Below are 20,092 nucleotides of genomic sequence, written 5' to 3'. Positions count from 1 at the left end.
GGAATCCTGTTGAATCTGGGCCATTTATAAGGGGCTGTGCAATAATTATGAGCCATGGGCAGGGTAAAATGGGGGGAGGGGTGCAAATATTTTTGAGCAATTTTTGGCAGGCAGAGAGGGGGCAAGCAATTTTTGGCACCCATTTTCAAATTTTACCCCAGCTTTTAATTATTGCACAGCCCCTAAGATATATATATGACCATGTGTAAATTTCATAAAAAAAGCACTAATCCCTGCATGTTTACAGCGGCTTTGAACACTACAATAGCTCCATCAGGCCTTATATTTCAAAATTGAGATTCTGTGCCAACAGACCGATTCTACTTGATACTGGTACGCAGCTATTTTTCCACACATTTTTTTTGGCAATATGCTGAACTTTTGAAAAATTGCTTGAGTTGTTGATTTTGTGGCATATTATATCCAGTTGTACCTCTATGTACAAATATACACAATATATTTTAGTGTGTGTTATATATTTGTGTCTTTTGAAGCAATATTAACTAAAGTCAGCATGTACACACAGCATGTTATTTAGCTGACTATGTCACAGGAATTGCTCTTGAAGCCATTTATGCACATACACTAATGAAATTGGCAAAAATTTAACCCTTGAAAAATAACAGTGCATGACTATATTTCCCTCAATACATAATTCTGCCAATCATCATGTACAAAGCACAACACATTTCTCCTTTCCTGTAATGTCAATGTTATTTATCAAGTGCCAGGATAATGTTCCAAAAACAGCAGAAAGTATTTTGTGATATGATCACAAATGTGATGTGATCAAACAAAATGAGTCGGATGACGGGAATATTGATTTTGAGATATAGCCAATATTAGAATTCAACTTCCTTTGTATTTTATTGTTTTGAGCAACACTAAAATGGCCATATCTCTGGAACAGTAAGTCTAATTATGATGGGGTTTTCAGCAAAAGCTCTGAGAATAGCTCAATGTAATGAAATTGAAAACTGAATTTTGATTTTGATCGACATCAAACTCATTTTGCTTGATCGCATCACAAATGAGTCTAATGTCTATCACAATCAGAATTCGGTTTACTATTTCATTATTAGCCAATCTCATAAAAGAGCTTTATTTTGCTGAAAAACCCCATTATAATTAGATTCATTGTTCCAAAGGTATGGCCACTTTTAGTGTTGCTCAGAACAATAAAATACAAAGTAAATTGAATACTATTATTGGGTATATCTGAAAATCAATATTTCTGACATCCGACTCATTTTGCTTGATCACATCACATCTGGGCAATATCAATGAAGTCAGCATGTACACACAGTGTGTTACTTAGCTGACTATGTCACAGGAATTTCTCTTGAGGTCTATGACATGCCAGTGTGTCATAAAAATATTTGTTTCAAGCAATAGAAACAAATGGAATTATTGTTGTCAATTTTATCGTGCAGCCCTGCAGGCTAAGTTTTAAAATTGAAGTTCATCAATTTCATGTGGAAATATTTACAATTAATGAAACATCCACCTCAAAACTCTCCTAAAGTTGGCCCAGTCAATATTGTTTTGTAATTACATATTTTAAAAGTATTATTAGCAAAAAATGATATATCATTTGACTTCATATGAAATCCAGAACTGGAGTTTAGGATGGTTGAACTTTGTAATTCATGCACTACATAAAATCAAAAAATTATCTGTAGGCCAACAAAATACAAAATACACTCGCAAATGTAAGTTACTTTAGGCCTCACAAAAAAGATTCAAAGTTAAAAAAGTCCCAGAATAAATGAAAGAACAAACAAACAAACAATCCCTACCAACAAACAAATGAATAAACTGATAAAGAGTACATAAGATTAGATCCTGGGTTAATTAATATACTAAATACATTAAAATAAGGCAAAGTAAAATAAATAACATGTATATTGTCCCCGCCCTCACCAATAATTGTTGGAGATTTTCAAATTTTTTGTAATTTTTCTTATTTGCTCCCTTACTTTGTTTCTAAAATTGTTGTGATGAAAAGAAGGAATTTCTTGATTATCATTTATACATGTAAACACATTGCAAACACTTTCTTCAAGCTGGGGGTAGGACTTTGGGGAAATTGTGCAAAAATTTGCCATTTTAAAGCTAAAATTGCTACAAAAATGTTAAATTTGCTCAATATGAGCATGCAAAAGATTTGCAGACTTGGTGTAAATTTCTAAAAAACATGTGTCATTGGGTGCAAGCTGATGAAAAAAGGGGGTCATTGGTTGACAGATTTGCAGAAAAAAGGGGGTATATGACAGGCATATGATACGTGCCAATATATATGTGAGTTCCCCCGGGTCTATGATAAAGCAGCCAAGATTATGATTGCACCAGAAGAAGCTAGAAGAGTTACATGTATGTACATTGTAGGCCTACTTTTGAGTGGGCTGATCATTTTTAGTTTTTCAAAACTCTTAGTCAGTGGCGTAGCATCATAGGGGCACCGGATTGCAAAAATTAGAAAATCCCATAGGAAAATTGCCGAAAAACGGCTTGTGCCCACCATCAGACCCGGTGCCCCCCCGTCATGGTCGGTACCCCCCCCCCCCAATGTGATGACCCCCACTACGCCACTGCTCTTAGTCACTCATGATGGATCCCTAGGCTATACAGTTGTGATGATGAAATGTTGATCAAACATTTATACATATCAGTATCTATGTTATTGGAAATTGATATTGTATGAATTCACAATATTATGATTCATGGAAGCAAACTAATTTTTGTGACCAAGTCACCAGGACACTACTCCCAATTCCAGATAAATACAACACAAATATTGTTTTTTATTAAAAAATATTATCCTGTCTCGCCCCCCAAAAAAAAGTAGTACATCTTAATCCTTAAAATAGTTAGTCCTAAACTGGCAATGAAAGTCAAATTTTTGCAATTTGAAGAGAAATTGCCCCCAAACAGGGAATTTTGTAAGATTTCTTACAATTTCAGTCACAAAATTCTAAAACTTGCCACAAGTCTCTAAACATTCAAAATTGGGAGTACAGGTCATGAGTTTAGTTCATAACAAATCTAATATTTTATGTTGATTTTGATAATTACATGTACATGTACATGTAATTCATAGAAGATATTGTGAAAAGACAAAATAAGGCAAATGTGTTTTTAGTACATTAAGTCTTTGGGCTTGATTGTTACAGCAAACGTAAAACACCCTAAAAACGTATGTTTTTGGCCCTTATTTCCAAAAATTGACTAAATATTAAAATATTCTAAGTACCTGTTATAGAACTAATATTAAAGGATTAGGGTTTTTCATTTGACAAAATAGGATAATATTGTTTTCGTCGCAAAACATTAGCGCTGTATTTTCTGGAATGAGTAAATTCCAAACCATGCCATTTTTAAGGGCCAGAACACTGGAAATTTTCCAATCTCCATGGCATGGAAAACCAGAGTTTTCTGAAGGCAAATTTGGGTGATAATGGCCCCAACACATTTTCTGTGATTAGTCCCAATGCCCCCCCCCCCCACCAGAAGAGTTCTGTGTTTGCCAGGAAGTGATTTATTGACAAATTCTGAATCAAGCAAGGCTGTGATCTATATGATACAGGTGTGGGGTATGATAATTTATCACAGTATACACAGGTCAAATATGGTTTAATATCCCGTTTAATATATGGGCCAATCTACTGCAATGCACAGCATATTTTACTGATGAATGATTCGATACCGTACATATGTGTCAAATGATCCTTGTTTAATTAGACAATTGTGTCATATATTATTGCATGTACAAAAGGGTGATCATGATAATGATTGATGTTCAACATGTGTGACTGAAAAAAATGCGCATTTTGACTCTGGATCAAATCACTTCACAATTTGTTGGCTTGTTGCTGCCATGTCTATTTTCATTGCTTCTTGGTTGCTTCCGCTGATCATGCAATTATTTCTAGCTTCTTTTTTCTCTCTTTCCTTTTTTTTCCTGATTTAAATGATTTTTGAGCACAAATACAATTTGTACTAAAAATCTAATATGCCTTCAAAATGCTATATGTGCACGGGCAACAAGAAATAAGACTTGCTTCTTTTAAGCCTTAAATCATAAGCAGTGGGTAAATGCGCTATTTTTGAGAGTAAAATGCGTGCGCCATTTTTTGTAAATGCGCAATTTGAACATTTTTTACCAAAATGTGTGATTTTTCTCCCAAAAAAGTTCAAATATGCTAGATTAAAAAAAAAATTGTAAATTCACTGTGAAGGTATAGGTAATATAATATAACAAACAATATTTTTTTCTAGTGTAAATAAATTGATTTTTGAAAAAGCCAAAATCTCATTTAGGATTCAGTCCATTATTTCAGGTCAAATCACAAAAACAAAGACCAGTCATTTACCCAAGCATATACGGTCGCATGTCATAAGTTGGGTATGCAAAAAGGGTGGAGGGATTACATTTTTCAGAAAATTGCGTTACAAATTTGATTGGCTTTCCGTAACCCCATATCCTACAGCAGTGGCTGATACCTCATTTTAAGCCTAATATTATACTCTTTCATTCTACTGAAGCATATAATTATACATTATTCAATAAAAAAATCACATCAGTTGAAACGAAAAATGCCAGGGGTGGAGGAGCAGGCGGATGTGGAGCAGGCGGATCGGGAGTGTGCAATAGGGCCTATGTGAAAATTCAGATGTCAGCATGTCAAAACTACTGGTTACTTTTTCAAATCTAGTGAGGCTATGATGTACTGACAGCTTTGAATATTGAATTTGTACAACTAAAACAATTACTGACTACTTAAGGTGGTACTACACCCCCTGATAAATATTTTGACTAATTTTGCATTTTTCTCAAAAAGTAACTACACACTGGTAACAAAAGTTATGTATATTATAGGGATAAGGACTCCAATTACTTCACTGAAATTTCAGTGATTCAAGACAAGGGGTTCATTATATATGTTAAGAAATGAGGTACATTCTAGCGGTACCTCTTTTCTTATCATAAATATAACATACCGCTTGTCTTGAGTCACTGGAATTCAAGTGTAGTAACTGGATTCCTTACCCCTATAATATACATAACTTTTGTTACCAGTGTGTTATTATTTTCTGAGAAAAATGCAAAAATAGTCACAAATTTATCAACAGGTGTAGCGCCACCTTAACGGGTTATATGTTCCATTTTTTTTCATTTTTGATGAAATCCTAGTTGAATTTCAGTATTTTTAGCAACATGCTAATGTACATTTCTCTTCTTGATATTCATTTCCTCAATAATAGAATAACCGTCTCGCTAATTACTCGTAAAAAGGTCATTGACCTTCACAATGTAATTAACATACATACAATTATTTTAAATAGTTCATTTGAAGCATTAATGTATTGAGAACATATCCTCCAAATCTGATGCCATTCTTGCATAAAATAAAAATTTTACAGTCATTTTTGTAATTGAGGTCCGATTTGAGAAAAATGCATTTGAAAATTGAGATTTACATAGACGCCTGTGTATTAATTAATAAGTAATTAAGCATTATCTCATAAATTAAGCATGTGTTATGGTTAAAAATGGTGTTAATTATTAGAGGTTGTCAATATATACAACATATCAAAAAATACATTTTTTGTCATTTTTGACCATGTAATTGAAATTGTACCCAACTTATGACATGCGACCATACATACACTTTTAAAATGAATTTTTATGCATGGAAGAAAGTTAACCACTACGAAAACACCTGTTCAAAAGTGCATTTATATCAAAGTTGAGCTAATAAGAGAGAAAACAGTTCACGTTTAAACCTGACAATTCTCATTTAGGCCTGAATTAATGTCATCACTCACCAAGGAAATCCCCCCAAATAACCTATTTTCCTTTCTTGAATTCAAGGTTGATAATGCAGTTTTTAAGGTAGTTGACAGTCTTTCTGCAACAAAGTCAGATCAGGGGGTACCTGAAGTTTAGTTTGGGTATTCACTGTAGTAGTGACATAAATAATTGGATTAACTACCATAGCAATATAGAGGAAAACAATTTTGAATAGATCGCCCTTCACTACAAACAGGTTGCACTAATCACCTGTGTATGTCTGTAATCATAGATTGAATACAATACCGCTCTTTTCGAAGATACTAATCTTACAGGTGCAAGCATAATATAATCCCTGGTGCAAGTGATCAGCATTTCTCTGACATCTATGGTTCAATGCATAGGTACCGTGTGAACGTTGTAGTGAAGTGCGATCTATTCAAAAATAGTTTTCCTCTATTGCTATGGTAGTTAATCCGATTATTACGTCACTTCTATGGTGAATACCCAAACCAAAGAATGGGGGTGTGCCGCTGAGAATTTGATATTGGACCCAACTGATAAAGAATGGGAAATCAGGGTTCAAATCACACAGGGCTACTACGGGCCATTAGCCCAAATTTGACAAACTAGATTAACTTCTGTGGGAAAATATATGTGTCAATGGTAAAATGTATGTACACAGGGCTACTTTTGATACAAATCTGTTAATAGAGCCCTCGTAATCAAATATGTATTTTGAGAACTGGAAACTAGTAACCACTATTCTGTTTTACTAATATTTAGTGTTTCAAAGCTTGTTGTTGTGATGATCCAACAGCTGATGACTGGGGGGCAACAACAAGCTTTGAAAATAAGTGGTTCACAGATGAAACTGTCAGCAAGAAAATAGTAAGTTTTTTTCAACTGTATTTGACAGATTAAAAAACTCTTTTTTATTTACCAAACAAACCTGTTTCAAGATTAAACTTGTACATTGTACTCACATTAAATCTGGTCTGAAGTGATGTATAATGGCACAGAATGCGAGTCCATCCCTCCAAGACTTTGTCATGTTGTCCACCTTGACATCCTTGTAGCCTTCAGTACAACGTTGGCTCCACACCAGCAAAGCTTTGGTGCCTTTCAGTGCCATTGTTATTGCTGGAGGATGACCAAATCTCTATTCTTTTTAATGGGTGGTTAGGGTTCTTGGGCTATAAAACAATAAAATAGAAATAATAGTATAGTAAGCTGAATAGTAGACCCGCATTAAGGGGGTACTACATGTACACCCCTGGCCAATTTTTTTGACTATTTTTGCATTTTTCTTTAAAATTATAGCGCATTGGTGACAAGTAAGATATATTATAGCCCTGGGCAAGGACTACAACTACTACACTGAAAATTCAGCAACTCAAGGCAAGTAGTTATTGATTTATTGATCAAATTTATTTTGGTTTTCCCTCATTTTTGACTGTAAATCCACAACTGTTGTCTGTGCTGAAATAAAATTTCCAGTGCAGTAGTTGTAGTCCTTGCCCCTATAATATACATACAATCATACATGTATCTTACTTGTCACCAATGCGCTATAATTTTTGAGAAAAATGCAAAAATAGGCACAGAATTGGGCAGGGGTGTAGTACCCCCTTAAGAGTCGCATTGTTTACCTGTCTGATCTATAGTAGACAAAGTATGGTATATGACTTGAATTAATAATTTGTGATGCTTCTGACCAGTGATGGAGGTTTCACAAGACATTGTGATAAATTGAATCATGTCAACCAGAAAAAAACTCACTTTTGGTAAGATGTTATCACCGAAGTTACGGCCATAACCTTTGGCCTTCAGCTGGGTAGATGGTTTACATGTAGGATCATCCGAGGTTAATCGATCAGTGATAACATCTAACCAAAAGTGAGTTTTTTCTGGTTGACATGATTCAATTGATCTTGTTACGAGCCGTACTTGACTCAAGGCCAAAATCACCTTTTACCCGAACTCACACGAATGCACAACACAAATACACTGTTCGTTTAAGCTAACAAAATCTAAGTCTTTAATTGAAAGCAAGTTTCGTTGGGTACAATATAATGACTACAAATGCACATATACATTAATCAAATATAATCACTCTTTATCTATTTTGTACTTAGCCAGCATTCTTCTTCTTGGTGATCATAAAGTTCTTGTAATGTTCTGGACGACTGATGTAATCACTTGTCCTGCGACAATCAGCGAAGTCCTTTGTATACTTGCATTGATAACTCCATGTATAAAATCCTTACACCGAAAATGGTGTTCTCCAAACACGTTTACAACTCCTCATGCAATTCTCCTATACTAAACTCCTTGCGCCGTCCTCCTATGCTAAACTCCTTGCTGCCGTTCTCCTATGCTAAACTCCTTGCAGTTCTCCAAATTTAACTCCTTGCGCTGCTTTCTCCAAACTTGGTGCTATTTCCACCTTTCACACAATACCTTCAGGAAGCAGGACTGCGATGCAGTTGTCCCCACTTATATTGACAGTTGTGTTGAATCAAAATACCAGACTTCAGCAAGTCGACAGAAGAATATATTTCCTTTCTTGGAAGAATAACGTTCTTTGACGTATTCTAGATCTTCTCCGACAACACTGGTAAATAGTAGCACTTTGACTACATAAAATATTTCTGGTTTGTAATTTCCTTTCTTTCAAGGAATTGGACTGTAAGCATAGCCCAGATCAACACTATCAACTGTCACAATAATTGTGTTCACATTTCTTATATATCAAGCATGGGAAAAACCCCATTCTATTATGGGCCATTTACTACCTTCACATTATGCTCAATCTGGGAAATTCCAAAGTCTTAATTATAACATTAACCTTTCACATGACATCACTTCCTGAGGGGAAATCCCATTACATCACTTCCTGAGGGGAATCCCATATATGATGTCATCTCTTTACAATCTGAAGGGGGTTTCCAAATATTCCAAATTAGATATGATTCAACTTGTTTTGCTCAATTTGAGAGGGGAATTCCCTAAAATGTCATCACTCATGTAACTTTGTAAACAAAGATAAATCATCAAATTAAATTACTCAGGGCACATCACAATCTCAATTTGAACTTTTTCCAGATGACTGAAAGTATGTATGTACATATAGTGCAGCGTTTTTCACAAGACAGTTCTCGAAATACAATTGATATATTAGGTTTGTCTCAAAGCTCACAAGTGGTTTGAAAACAAATGCGAAAGTTAATTTTTTATTACTTTCGTGGTCTGTGCTCTGCGCCGAGCGTACACAAGCTTAAAGACAGATGCGATTCCAAATGGTCTTGACAAGACGGCTGACCCATTGGTCGTCGGCACGTCAAATTCCAGGGGTCCATTTCACTATTACGAAGCTTCGCAAGTCTCAAAATCATTCGTAACTTAAGACGAGTCGTAAGTTCCATTTCACTAAACATACTTACAAATGGTACCCTTCGTAAGGGAAAACTACAGGGACCCTTCATAAAATTACGTCTAGTATTTGGTGGACTTTACGAATGGTTACTTGAGTTACGAAGGGTTAAAAGTTTAGTGAAATGGACCACACAGGGGTCGAATTTGCCACTGGCCCTACTGGTACTACACCCATATCTATTGCATTTTTTGTGTACATGTGTTTTTTTCGTATTTTGTGAAGAAATGAGAAAAAAATTGGACAAAGTGGTATGCAAAATGAAGGGGCAAATCTTTTCGTTCTACATGTATTGGTGGCATCGGTATCAATGTCATACGGTAGCTTTAAAAACATGCTTTTATAGGTAGAAGCCAAAAAGTGCACTTGGGCTTCTACCTTTAAAAGCATGTAAGCTACACTGATACCGATGCCAACAATAGAACGAGAAGAGTTGCCCCTTCATTTTGCATACCACTTTGTCCAATTTTTTTTCTGATTTCTTCACAAAAAAAAACGCAAAAAAAAAATGCAATGGTGTAGTACCCCCTTAAATGTACTAATTTTATTCAATACCCTGCAAAAATGAAGACTTTTAAGTGCTGTAGTTTTGTCAAAATCCGAGATTTTGAATCAAGGTCTTGAACCATTGTTTTATTATTACGATGGAAATATTAGTTGAACGCGAGCGAATGTGATGTTCATAACACAATATGTACATGGTCATTTTCACAGTAAAGGGTGTAACTTTTGATTTTTAGGGTCAAAATTTCAAACCACTTAAATATGTTTCTGTTTACTGTAATCATGCATAGAAGCAACTTAAATTCCAGTAAAATAGTGTTTCAAGGCTTAAACCTTTTGAATAAAAAAAAAAAAATTGACATTTCCATAACATTTTGGTTAAAATCTAAGAAAAATGTATTTTACATAAGCTCAGAAAATTATGACATGAAAGCTGGAATACATGTGAAATCCCATTCCAAAGTAAGTCAACAGATATAAGTTAAATTTTATACCATGTTTTGCTATGTTTGTAATTGCAATTTTGAAAATTTTTAACATCAAGGGTCATTTGCAATGGAAATTTCCCAACCTTAAACATATTTTTTAAGTTTTAATTGGGTTCCTAAAATAATTTAAATGTCTAACTTCATGTACAAATACTACTTGATGAAAGGAACCTCCCAGCCAAGTTTCACAGAAATTGGAGTTATTTTTTATAAATTGGCAATTCAAGCGATTTGTGTTTCGGAGGCTTCAGTTAACAACACAGGTGATCATAAAAGTAAAATATTTGGCTAACTACTACAAGTTGACATGAAAAAATAGGTAAAAATATCACAATTACCAATTTTCATGCTTTGCTTCTAAGTATTGAATTTCAGTTGTGACAAAAATTAAATTATCACAGCAAGTCATTTTTTTTGTTTCGGAGGCTTCATGTTTACAATGGTTAAACATGGCAGAAGTAGTTTTTTTGAAAACAACACTGTTGGGATCATCTAAGCTGTTATTTTCTTGTGTGTATTGAATCAATGATTCTATGCGGCAGATATTGCAGATTTATAACATGATAATTTTTTCACCCATTTGTTAAGTATGGTGTTATTTGCATGTGAAGCCTACGAAACGGGCTTTATTGGATATCAGTATATTTTTCAAGCATTAACCATAATATCAATTTTTTTTAAATTTATGACATTCTGCACATATCATGCAACAATTACAATGCAGATATCAATATGGAACATACCAATTTAGATATGCATAGATGATAATTAAGTTTACTGTTGTTTCGGAGGCTTCATTTGTTTCGGAGGCTTCAATTGTTAACGGAAAGTTTGTGTTGGGTCCCATTTTCAAACGGTGATATATATCTCCATGATTTAAAAACAAGTGACTTGAGGATCTACTTTGCTACATTTTGATAAATAGATTGGATGAGCTCTTTTATTTATATTTGCCCAAGCTTGCTGAACAGTTTGTTTCGGAGGCTTCAAAAAGTTAACGGAAAATCGGCTCTTTGAAGTCAAGATTTTATAAAAATTTTAAAAGCTTGCAAATCAACTAATTTTTGTTACCCATTTCAAGTTAAGATATCAACTGTTATGAATCAAGAAGAAGTGAAGAAATAACCAAGAATTATGAACCAAAGCTATACCCACAAAGTTTGTTAACAATTGTTAACGGAAAACGAAGCCTCGAAGCGACAAATATCAAGTCCGGTTCTCAAAATACAGGGCTGTTCACAATTAAATCTAATGTGGCAGTGTTTACTGAACATATGACCATACTTTCAGGATAAGAAAAATTATCCATGAACTAACTGAAGAAAACACAGGGTTTTACAAAAATGTTACTGTTTTTATAGTTTTTCAAAATGGCAATATTAGGTACATTTAAGCCTGCTAAAACTGAACGCAGTAACTCCCGAAGATGATTATGCTACCCAAGGTAGCTGCTAACTAGATGACTTATGTGGCCAAAAATCATGGAATTCTGTGGCTTTATTAGAAAACTACGGATCAAAATGTTAAAAATCCAAAGTTACACCCTTTACCGTGAAAATGACCACATGGCATGTGGGATGGAAATATACACACATCAAAAGGATTGTGTCGTAACACAACCGAGTACACACAGAGGTGACATCCAGGCCCGTACGCAGGGGGGGTGCGGGGGGTGCGACCGCACCTCCCCAAATTTGCAAAAAGTAAACAATTAGTCTCAAAATTTCAAGCGTAGCGAGTCAAAAAAATCAGGTTTTTTATGCTTTTTTGTTCAAAAAATGTCCAAATTTGGCGGAAAAGTCCACATTTCACAAAATCCCCCCCCTTTGGAAAAAAAGTCCACTTTTTCAAAATCAGCACCCCCAAAAAAATCCTGCGTCACGGGCCTGGTGACATCCGTGCTAAATTCCAATTTTCTTTGCTTTTTAATACCGTACCTCAGTACTCGAGCTATTGTCTGAAACTGCTCCTCGGAAGATGTATCATAAGAACTCAGTCTTCGATAGTCATGCATGTAACGACCAAAAGATAAATTACTGACTATCATTGAAGACTGAGTTCTGCAGTCTACTTCTGAAGTTCTGTTTTACCAACATGACCAACTGTATGAATAAATCCATTACAATACTTATTTTTTATTGGGTGCTTTTGAATTTTGATCTGCATATATCATTCATTTCATGACATGTCATCGATAGGTATGTCCACATTGCTTATTATAGAGGGCGACGTTCAACTCAAAAAGCTCAAAAAGTTGCGACCACAGCCTAAGGCACAGTAAATCATTTATGGTTTAATTGTGTAATCCCCATAGGAAAATACAAAATTTTGAAATTTGGACACCAGAAACTTGGCGACGTAGTTTTAAAAGTACTGGTACTTTATCCTTGTACACTACCCTAGTCATCATGCAGTGATAGTTTATCATAAAATAAAATCGCCTTTGATCTGACACACAGCTGACAACAATGTCAATGACTGTCACTGCAATGACTGCACTGGTGACTGTGTGAACAGTTTAGGACAGGTTACGCCTATTTTGATTGATAATATTACGGCACTTACCGAAGATTAAAACACGAATTTGTTGTACAACTTAAGATTCAGATAAAACAAAACAACCCCACAATAACAACATATCAAATCTTTGTTGATTTCGTACAAAAGTAAAACCTTTAAACTCCTGCATCATCAAGAACTCGGCATGACTTTCTGTGTTGCTTTCTGATGCACTTCCGGGTTTTCAGGGCATTAGCAGCGTGGCATTGTGGGAAGGTAAACAATCCCGAAACTTTACAGAAGTGGAAATGACGGCTCAGCAGTTCGACCAAAACTTGGGGGATATTTTGCAGAATGTGAGACAGATAGATAATTTCCTCGATGTAGTGTTCGAGTTTTTGTATAGGAGGTTAGTTTGCATTAACTTGGAGCGTCAAAAAGTTACTACATGACGTAGAAAGTGTGTCCAAAAAATCGTCACATGCATGCGTCTCAATCATGGTCGGCGAATTCGGAAACCTTGTCGTACATATGTGCATGCAAACCAGACAGGGTCTAATTCTGCATAAAACCGGGCAACGTTATTTCTATAGATCTGCTGCCCATTCAAATTGCATTGTATTGCATCGTAATTTCATTTGTGTCTATGCTAATTATGTTTACACAACATGAACTCACGTGTTTTCAAGCAAATTCGCCGATAATAGGTGATCAAAAGCGATCGGAATGTTACAAAAGTACAGATCGCATTCAGCTTACTTCATATGAGATGATCTTTGGAAAAATACGGCATAATTTGTCTTGGTGTTTTGCGGAATGCCATGCAGTAAAATGTTGCGGCAATTCATGATTGACAACTAACAATCGGCGTGTCCTTCAGTATCCTCCACTGTCAATTTCTTATCCACTCACTAATCCTCACAAAAGCTTTGTGTTGATTACGTAATGTGGGGAGGCAAATTGCAATATTAAAAGTACAATGAAATAATGAGTAGGGCGGGCTCCGAGGCGGGTTTCTTCTTTATCTTAATACGTAACAGTATTGTTCTCCAAAAAAACCCGGAAGCTTGTCGTTTGGAGCTCTAGCTGAAATACAACAAGATAATGTAAGATAGTAAATGTAAACCTGTATTTTAGCTAGAGTATCTCGAGCTAATGCAAACTATTACTTACTGTTTGTATCTCTTTGCTTGAATATATTAAGTGAGGACGCTTCTGTAGTGCAAACCTCAAAGTATATCAAAGGAAATACCCAGTGCATTAGGGACCGTTCATAAATACTTTGGTGGGGGGGACTGGGCAAATAATTATTTCAAGAATCGGAGTGACACCTATCCTTAGCCCTGGGTGCCACAAGCCTTAGCTACGTCACTGTCAATTTCCCTTTTTTGTGTTACTGTTATTAATTTAATTATTGGTTATAAGAATGAAACATGTATTTTCCAAAAATTAGAATGCATAAATTGAAATTAAACTTCATACAAGTCACAGCATGTGAAAAACACATTCAACTTTCATGTTTTTAGGAAACAGACCTATAAATAAATGTATGAACAAACATGTAGGCCTATAATTGTGACTGAATTTGCACAAATGGAGTAGCCCCCCCCCCTCCCCAGACTGTTTTATAACCTCTTGGCTTTGAAAAGGGGGGTCAAAAAAGTTTTGTATGTCTATAGAGGGGGGTCAAAAAAGTTTTAGGTTCTCTGGAGGGGGGTCAAAAAGTTTGACTCCAAAATTTCCAAGTGCCCAGCCCCCCCCCCCCCCCACCAAAGTATTTATGAATGGTCCCTTAGGCCTAACAAAAATAATCTTTGGTTTCCGGTTACATTGCTGAAAAAAACTGGGACGGTAGGTAGGAAAAAAATTTTGGATCCATGATGCAAACTATTATAGTAGCCCTCAAACCCACCCCAACCTACTACATGAATAACTATACAAACCCACCCAAGCCCAACCAACCTAACCCAAAACCCTTGCCCTTACCCACTTAATATTAGGGGAGAAATTGATTTCAACTTTTTTCATAATTGGGGGTGGGATTATACTCGAATTTCAAAAAAAATATTTTTTTTTTTTTTTTTTAAAGTTTTTTATTTTGTTTTGGAGTGTCCCTGGACCTAGACCTAGATGCTAGGATCATTCATGGTTGACCTAAAAAAAAAATTCAAGATATTTTGTATTTTTAATATGAAAATTGATAATTTGTATTCATGTCATACTCTATTAATGATTTCAAAATGCATTGTATTTGAATTTTTTTTTTTTTTTAAATTTTTTTTTCAAAAATTGGATAAAATTACTTGAGTCGGCAGGGTTTTACACGGTCGGTCGGGATACCGGAAACCAAAATTTTTTTTTTTTTAGGCCTTAGTGTCGTTATCGACAAGGCTTTGTGACTTTTGTCGACAAAACTTGGCACTTTTGCCGATTGTCGACAAGAGCTTTGCATGTATCAACAAAAAGTAAACAAAAACTTTGGCTAAGAAAGCTCGAAAAGTTAAACATCCTAACAAAAATTAACCAAGGTATTTTCAGGATCTCTTATTCTTTACATCTTTGTTAGGCATGTTCACAAAATTTTCAAGTAGGATATTTCACATGGAAATTATTTTGTTTAAAAAGGTGATTATTTAACTTAAAAAATGAGGGGTCAACCATGTCTGTAGGTCAAAAATTAGCAAAGTTATGGGCAAATGTCTATTTTAAAAAAACTACACTTTTAACCCAAGACAGAGACAAGGAAACACACGGAATGCAATATCGTAGGACCACTTATTGACCATCGGGATAGACAATAAATTTATTTCATGCACTTTTCCATTAAAGATTCCAGCCATTAAGCATTTAATGCACAGGGTTTTGCAAAACCCAGAAAAAACAGACAAAAAAGGGGAGATTCAAAAGTAAAAGCGAAAAGGCTCGACCCAATTTCTATTCTTCAGCGACCACCCGACTGAGGAACGTGAATCCCAATCCCATAACAATCAAAATGGAGGATTCCAGAGCGCAAGTGAGAATACTGGACCCAATTTAAATTCTACAGCATGCAGCCGACTGTAAAACGCGGAATCCAAAGAGTGAAAATGATATTCACTACAACCCAAAAAGGAATTTTTTTTTTTTTTTTTTTTCCCATTTTATTCACCTGTAGGGAATCTTTATAATGGCTGGAAACTTTCACTATCAAATTTTTCTTCTATGATTTTAGTGCATACAATCAGTTGCTCCGAGGGCTACGGCCTGGGATGAATCCTCGAGGTGATGGACCTGGAAGATACAACGACTGAAAGAATGAATGTGATATAATATTAGTATGAAATATGGATATACATGTGCATATAACGTGAAGATGTAAGCTAAAAGAGACAAACATCTCCTAATTATTACTTTTTTTCTATTGGTTGACATAATATGCTTTTCTCTTAAGATTCACTTCCTTACTGTTGGTAGAATTTTGAAGATGAATTTATTTAAAAAGAATGATTAACTTAACCTTTATAAATGAAATTGCTATCTGTCGCACTATGTTGAATTTCCGTGCATTCATTATTTTAACTGACCTAACATGTCAGTTTTTTAATTAATTATTTAATTTTTTAGAATATTTCTTGAATACATCTTTAACTATGTCAAACAAAGAGGCATGCCTATGGCATGCCATCCAACATTATGAGTTTTTAGATCAAATCACTTTTGCGATTTCTTTTCCACATGTTTTAAAGCAAAACGGTATAAAGCATGCATAAAGCATGCTGTCAACAAGCAATAATCAATTTAGCTTGAATCAATTTTCCGGTTCCAATCAAATGTGTTAAATACAACAGCAACACTTGCTTTTTTAAAATTTTAAACACAATTTTTATAAATCACTGCTTGACTAAATGATCTTGCATTTAGTAGCACTACACTTCCCCTTTAAATGGGAGAGGTGGGTGGGAAATAAATTTTTAACGTCCTCCCGGTTGCTGGTCAACAAATGCAATGATCAAAATCTGCGATCTCTGTGGCCAAACCCATATGAAAGGAGCGCTCTCATTGGTTGAAACAACGATGCTAAAATCGCGACCATGGAAACTCCCGGGGAATTCCGGTCTGACAAAATACGACCCGGAAGTATCTCTGCTTGGGTCAAATGGGTTGTCTAACTGTTTCACGAGTTAGAAAACTTTATTCTGCGGCCATCATTGACAATACCTTACAATGACTTACTGTACAAAAAAAGCATGTAATGCATCTTTTTTTACCATGATGATCCATTTTACACAAAGGCAATTTTATTTTATGAAATCTAACTTTCACTGCATGCTGACTTCTGTATCAAGGATAAAGTACCAGAACTTTTTAGACTACGTCTCCAAGTTTCTGGTGTCCAAATTTCAAATTTTTGTATTTCCCTATGGGGATTACACAGTTAAGCCATTGAGTGTGAGCTACTGTGGTCGCCACATTTTGGATTGAATGTCGCCCTCTATAATAAGCAATGTGGACATGTCTATCTTTGTCGATTTACCTGACATTCTCGTGAATGTTTCTTTAGCGTTTTCATCATTACTTTTTCGATCTATTTGGCTATGCCTGGTCGAGCACCCTCACAGACCCGAACGTAGTGAGGGTGCTTGGTATATCCACCATGTTTCAAATACGTGGATGGCCAGCATAATGGCCCGCAAATTTAAGCTTTATGAGAAGCCTATTTTAGTTGCAAAATGAGAACACAGAGTGGTTTATCTTTAACCCACATTCTCAATCTCTCATGCCTAGGCTTGTTATCGTTTCATTTTTCTTTGGCGACATGTCGCCAAAACTCTGAATCCGACGTCGAATCTTTGTCGACAAACAAGTGAAAAATATAGTCTTTATAAAGCTTCCGAATTAAGCACTCAATGCGTTATTTGTGCATCCATGACGGCCGACGATGGCGAATTCCATGACCCTAAAATAGCACTTGTTACCTGTACGAACTTTATCCTACCATATTTCCCTTGAATGAATTGACGAACTTCCAAACATTATTCTTGTTGGATGGCTTCATTTATTTGCTTTTTCTCCTTTATTTTGAGGATTCATTACAATGATTTACAAGGTCAAATTTATTCAACGGTGAAAGCATGCAGCGATGATGTAATGACGTGTGCAGGGGACTCCCAAAAAAGCAGTTCAAAAGTGGTTCGGGGGAAGGACTTCACTTCAATATGACTGTGTTATCATGAACCCAATCAACTCATTGCCGTATCATCTCACTTTAATATTTTAAAAATAAATCAGCTAAATAATAATTAATCCATAGACAGGCCAAGAAATATAATTACATCTTTACAAGCAGTATTAAAGCATCAGCTTGCCCTCCCAGTGCCTACACGGTAGTAATGGACTGACCCATGAGTTACGACATGACGAGTTCGCTATTAATAGCTCACACACAGCGTTGCACCACATACATGTACGGAGGGGGGGGTGTCTGAGTATTATTTCAAAAATGGACATTAATTTGACGCCATTTGGTACCATATTTTCACAAATTTGAGAGATAAAAAGTGACGTTTAAGCTTATAAAAAATTGTCATTTCTAAGAACTTTTTTTGTTGCGCCCAATTGACCAACAACGCCTCTACATTCCATTGTCCATTGTATAATAAAACCACAAAATATTATCCACTCAGTGACAACACTCCCGACTGTACAGTGCGTCCCTGGGAAAAATTAGTAAACACTTACACTCGACACGTGAAGTCCCTGCGCCCTTCAATGTCGGGTTTCCCAAGGTGAATTTGAGGGCATGTTATTTTTAGAATTGCGCACATTCTCGCTATTCCTCCTCACACGGACGATTTCATCTCTTAATCTCCGAACACGTGAATTCTTTCTGTAAACAACTCTGCACAACCAATCAGGATGGGAATTCCGCGGTATTCCCCAATACGTCATATGCATAAATTATTATAATATCGATAGAGCTGATTTAGCTGCAGGGTCATCGAATCAATTCGCGCAGTGATTCGCCTAACTTGGTACACACGCAAATCAAAGTTGATTCGCGGAGAAGAAAGAATAAAAGAATCAAGAGAAAAAAGAAAAAAAAAACATAAAAGAAAGAAAAGAAAAGAAAAAAGAAAGAAACCAAGAGAAAGAAAATAATTACATCTGTGGATAATAAACAAACCATCACAGGAAATCACCTATTATTACACGAGTGCCTGGCGAGTACAGTGAACCCCTCGACCGTGCATTTATAATTAGCTGTTTAGCTCAACATGTGCCGTGTACAGTTGCTGTGACTTGTTGTTTACATAGTTACTTTCCACGCTAGCTATTGGTAAAAAGTTTTTAGCTTGGAGGTTTGGACGGCATTTTAACTCGGATCATGGCAATTCTATTGGCGTTATCATGGTAGGCCTATACCCATCTAAGTGTAAATATACTAATTGGCTTCCCTTTGTTTTTTGTAGGGTCATTTTGTCTGGATTGTGAAGCTCTTGGTTTTATATTTTTACTACTAATTACTAGCCGTGCATGATTTTTTATTGATTACTATTTTGTCGACAATGAAAGTCTCAATATCGACTGTCGGAAAAATCTGAAAAAAATTCATTGTCGACAATATTGGCGTCAGTAGCTCTGTCGATAACAAGCCTACTCATGCCAGAGGTTAAAATAAAACGATCCCTATCAAAACATCGTAAATTTAATTTCTTGAAACGTGCCGGCGAAACGATTTGTTTACAAGTAACAATCCTTGTCCCGACACCGATACCGTTCATTCAGCAAACCACGTGATCACTCAGGTGAACTAGGATTGGACGATCGATTGCGTTAAATTTTATCCAGGTTACCGGGCCATGCCTAATGGCGATACTCGTGTCTTGGAAATATTTTTCAACCTCGTGTTTATCGCTGTAATTTTTACAGGTATTTTATTTTCATCAACTTCGTTTTCGTAAACATTGCCTGATGAATGATTGCCCCCCCCCTAATGTTTCACCGGATTCACATTGATCTCAGGGGCACACTCGGCAGTCCACGCTTTATAATGCGTGCCGGTTCGAAATTCTGAAAATTGGTGAAAGCGTGGGGGTTTAAACTTTTTGGGTAAAAAGCGTGGACTGATATAAAGCGTGGGATTAAAATAAAAAGCGTGGGGCTTCCAACTTACAGTATATTTTTATTGAATGATAAAATAATCATAGTTCCAAGAAAAATCACCAAAACTTGCACACTATGTCGCAAGATAAAATTCCATTTGATGCAGGCTCGCGCTTGTTTACGTGAATCCAGTGCAATGTACACAATATCCTCCCTGGAAGCGCTGCCAAAACACCTACGTCATATGCAAATGTCCGATTTTCCATGACGTGTTATTTTTCTTTACAT

General features: G+C 35.7%; 2 protein-coding genes across 2 annotated transcripts in view; one reads left to right on the top strand and one right to left on the bottom strand.

The window, feature by feature from the left end:
* LOC140150002 (uncharacterized) overlaps positions 1-12,914 on the bottom strand; it is a 105,799-nt gene extending 92,885 nt beyond the window's left edge. Inside the window, exons 1-2 of the mRNA XM_072172004.1 lie at positions 12,788-12,914; positions 6,781-6,990 (exon numbers count right to left, since the gene is read on the bottom strand). Coding sequence (XP_072028105.1) covers positions 6,781-6,929 — 149 coding nt within the window. The 5' untranslated portion in view covers positions 6,930-6,990; positions 12,788-12,914. The remainder of the gene's footprint in view (positions 1-6,780; positions 6,991-12,787) is intronic.
* A 100-nt stretch (positions 12,915-13,014) lies between these two features.
* LOC140150597 (nudC domain-containing protein 3-like) overlaps positions 13,015-20,092 on the top strand; it is a 40,906-nt gene continuing 33,828 nt past the window's right edge. The window contains exon 1 of the mRNA XM_072172647.1: positions 13,015-13,130. Coding sequence (XP_072028748.1) covers positions 13,030-13,130 — 101 coding nt within the window. The 5' untranslated portion in view covers positions 13,015-13,029. The remainder of the gene's footprint in view (positions 13,131-20,092) is intronic.

The sequence above is a fragment of the Amphiura filiformis genome, chromosome 4 (assembly GCF_039555335.1).
Source record: "Amphiura filiformis chromosome 4, Afil_fr2py, whole genome shotgun sequence".
Classification (NCBI taxonomy): Eukaryota; Metazoa; Echinodermata; class Ophiuroidea; order Amphilepidida; family Amphiuridae; genus Amphiura; species Amphiura filiformis.
This window is presented reverse-complemented; position numbering and strand designations above follow the sequence as displayed.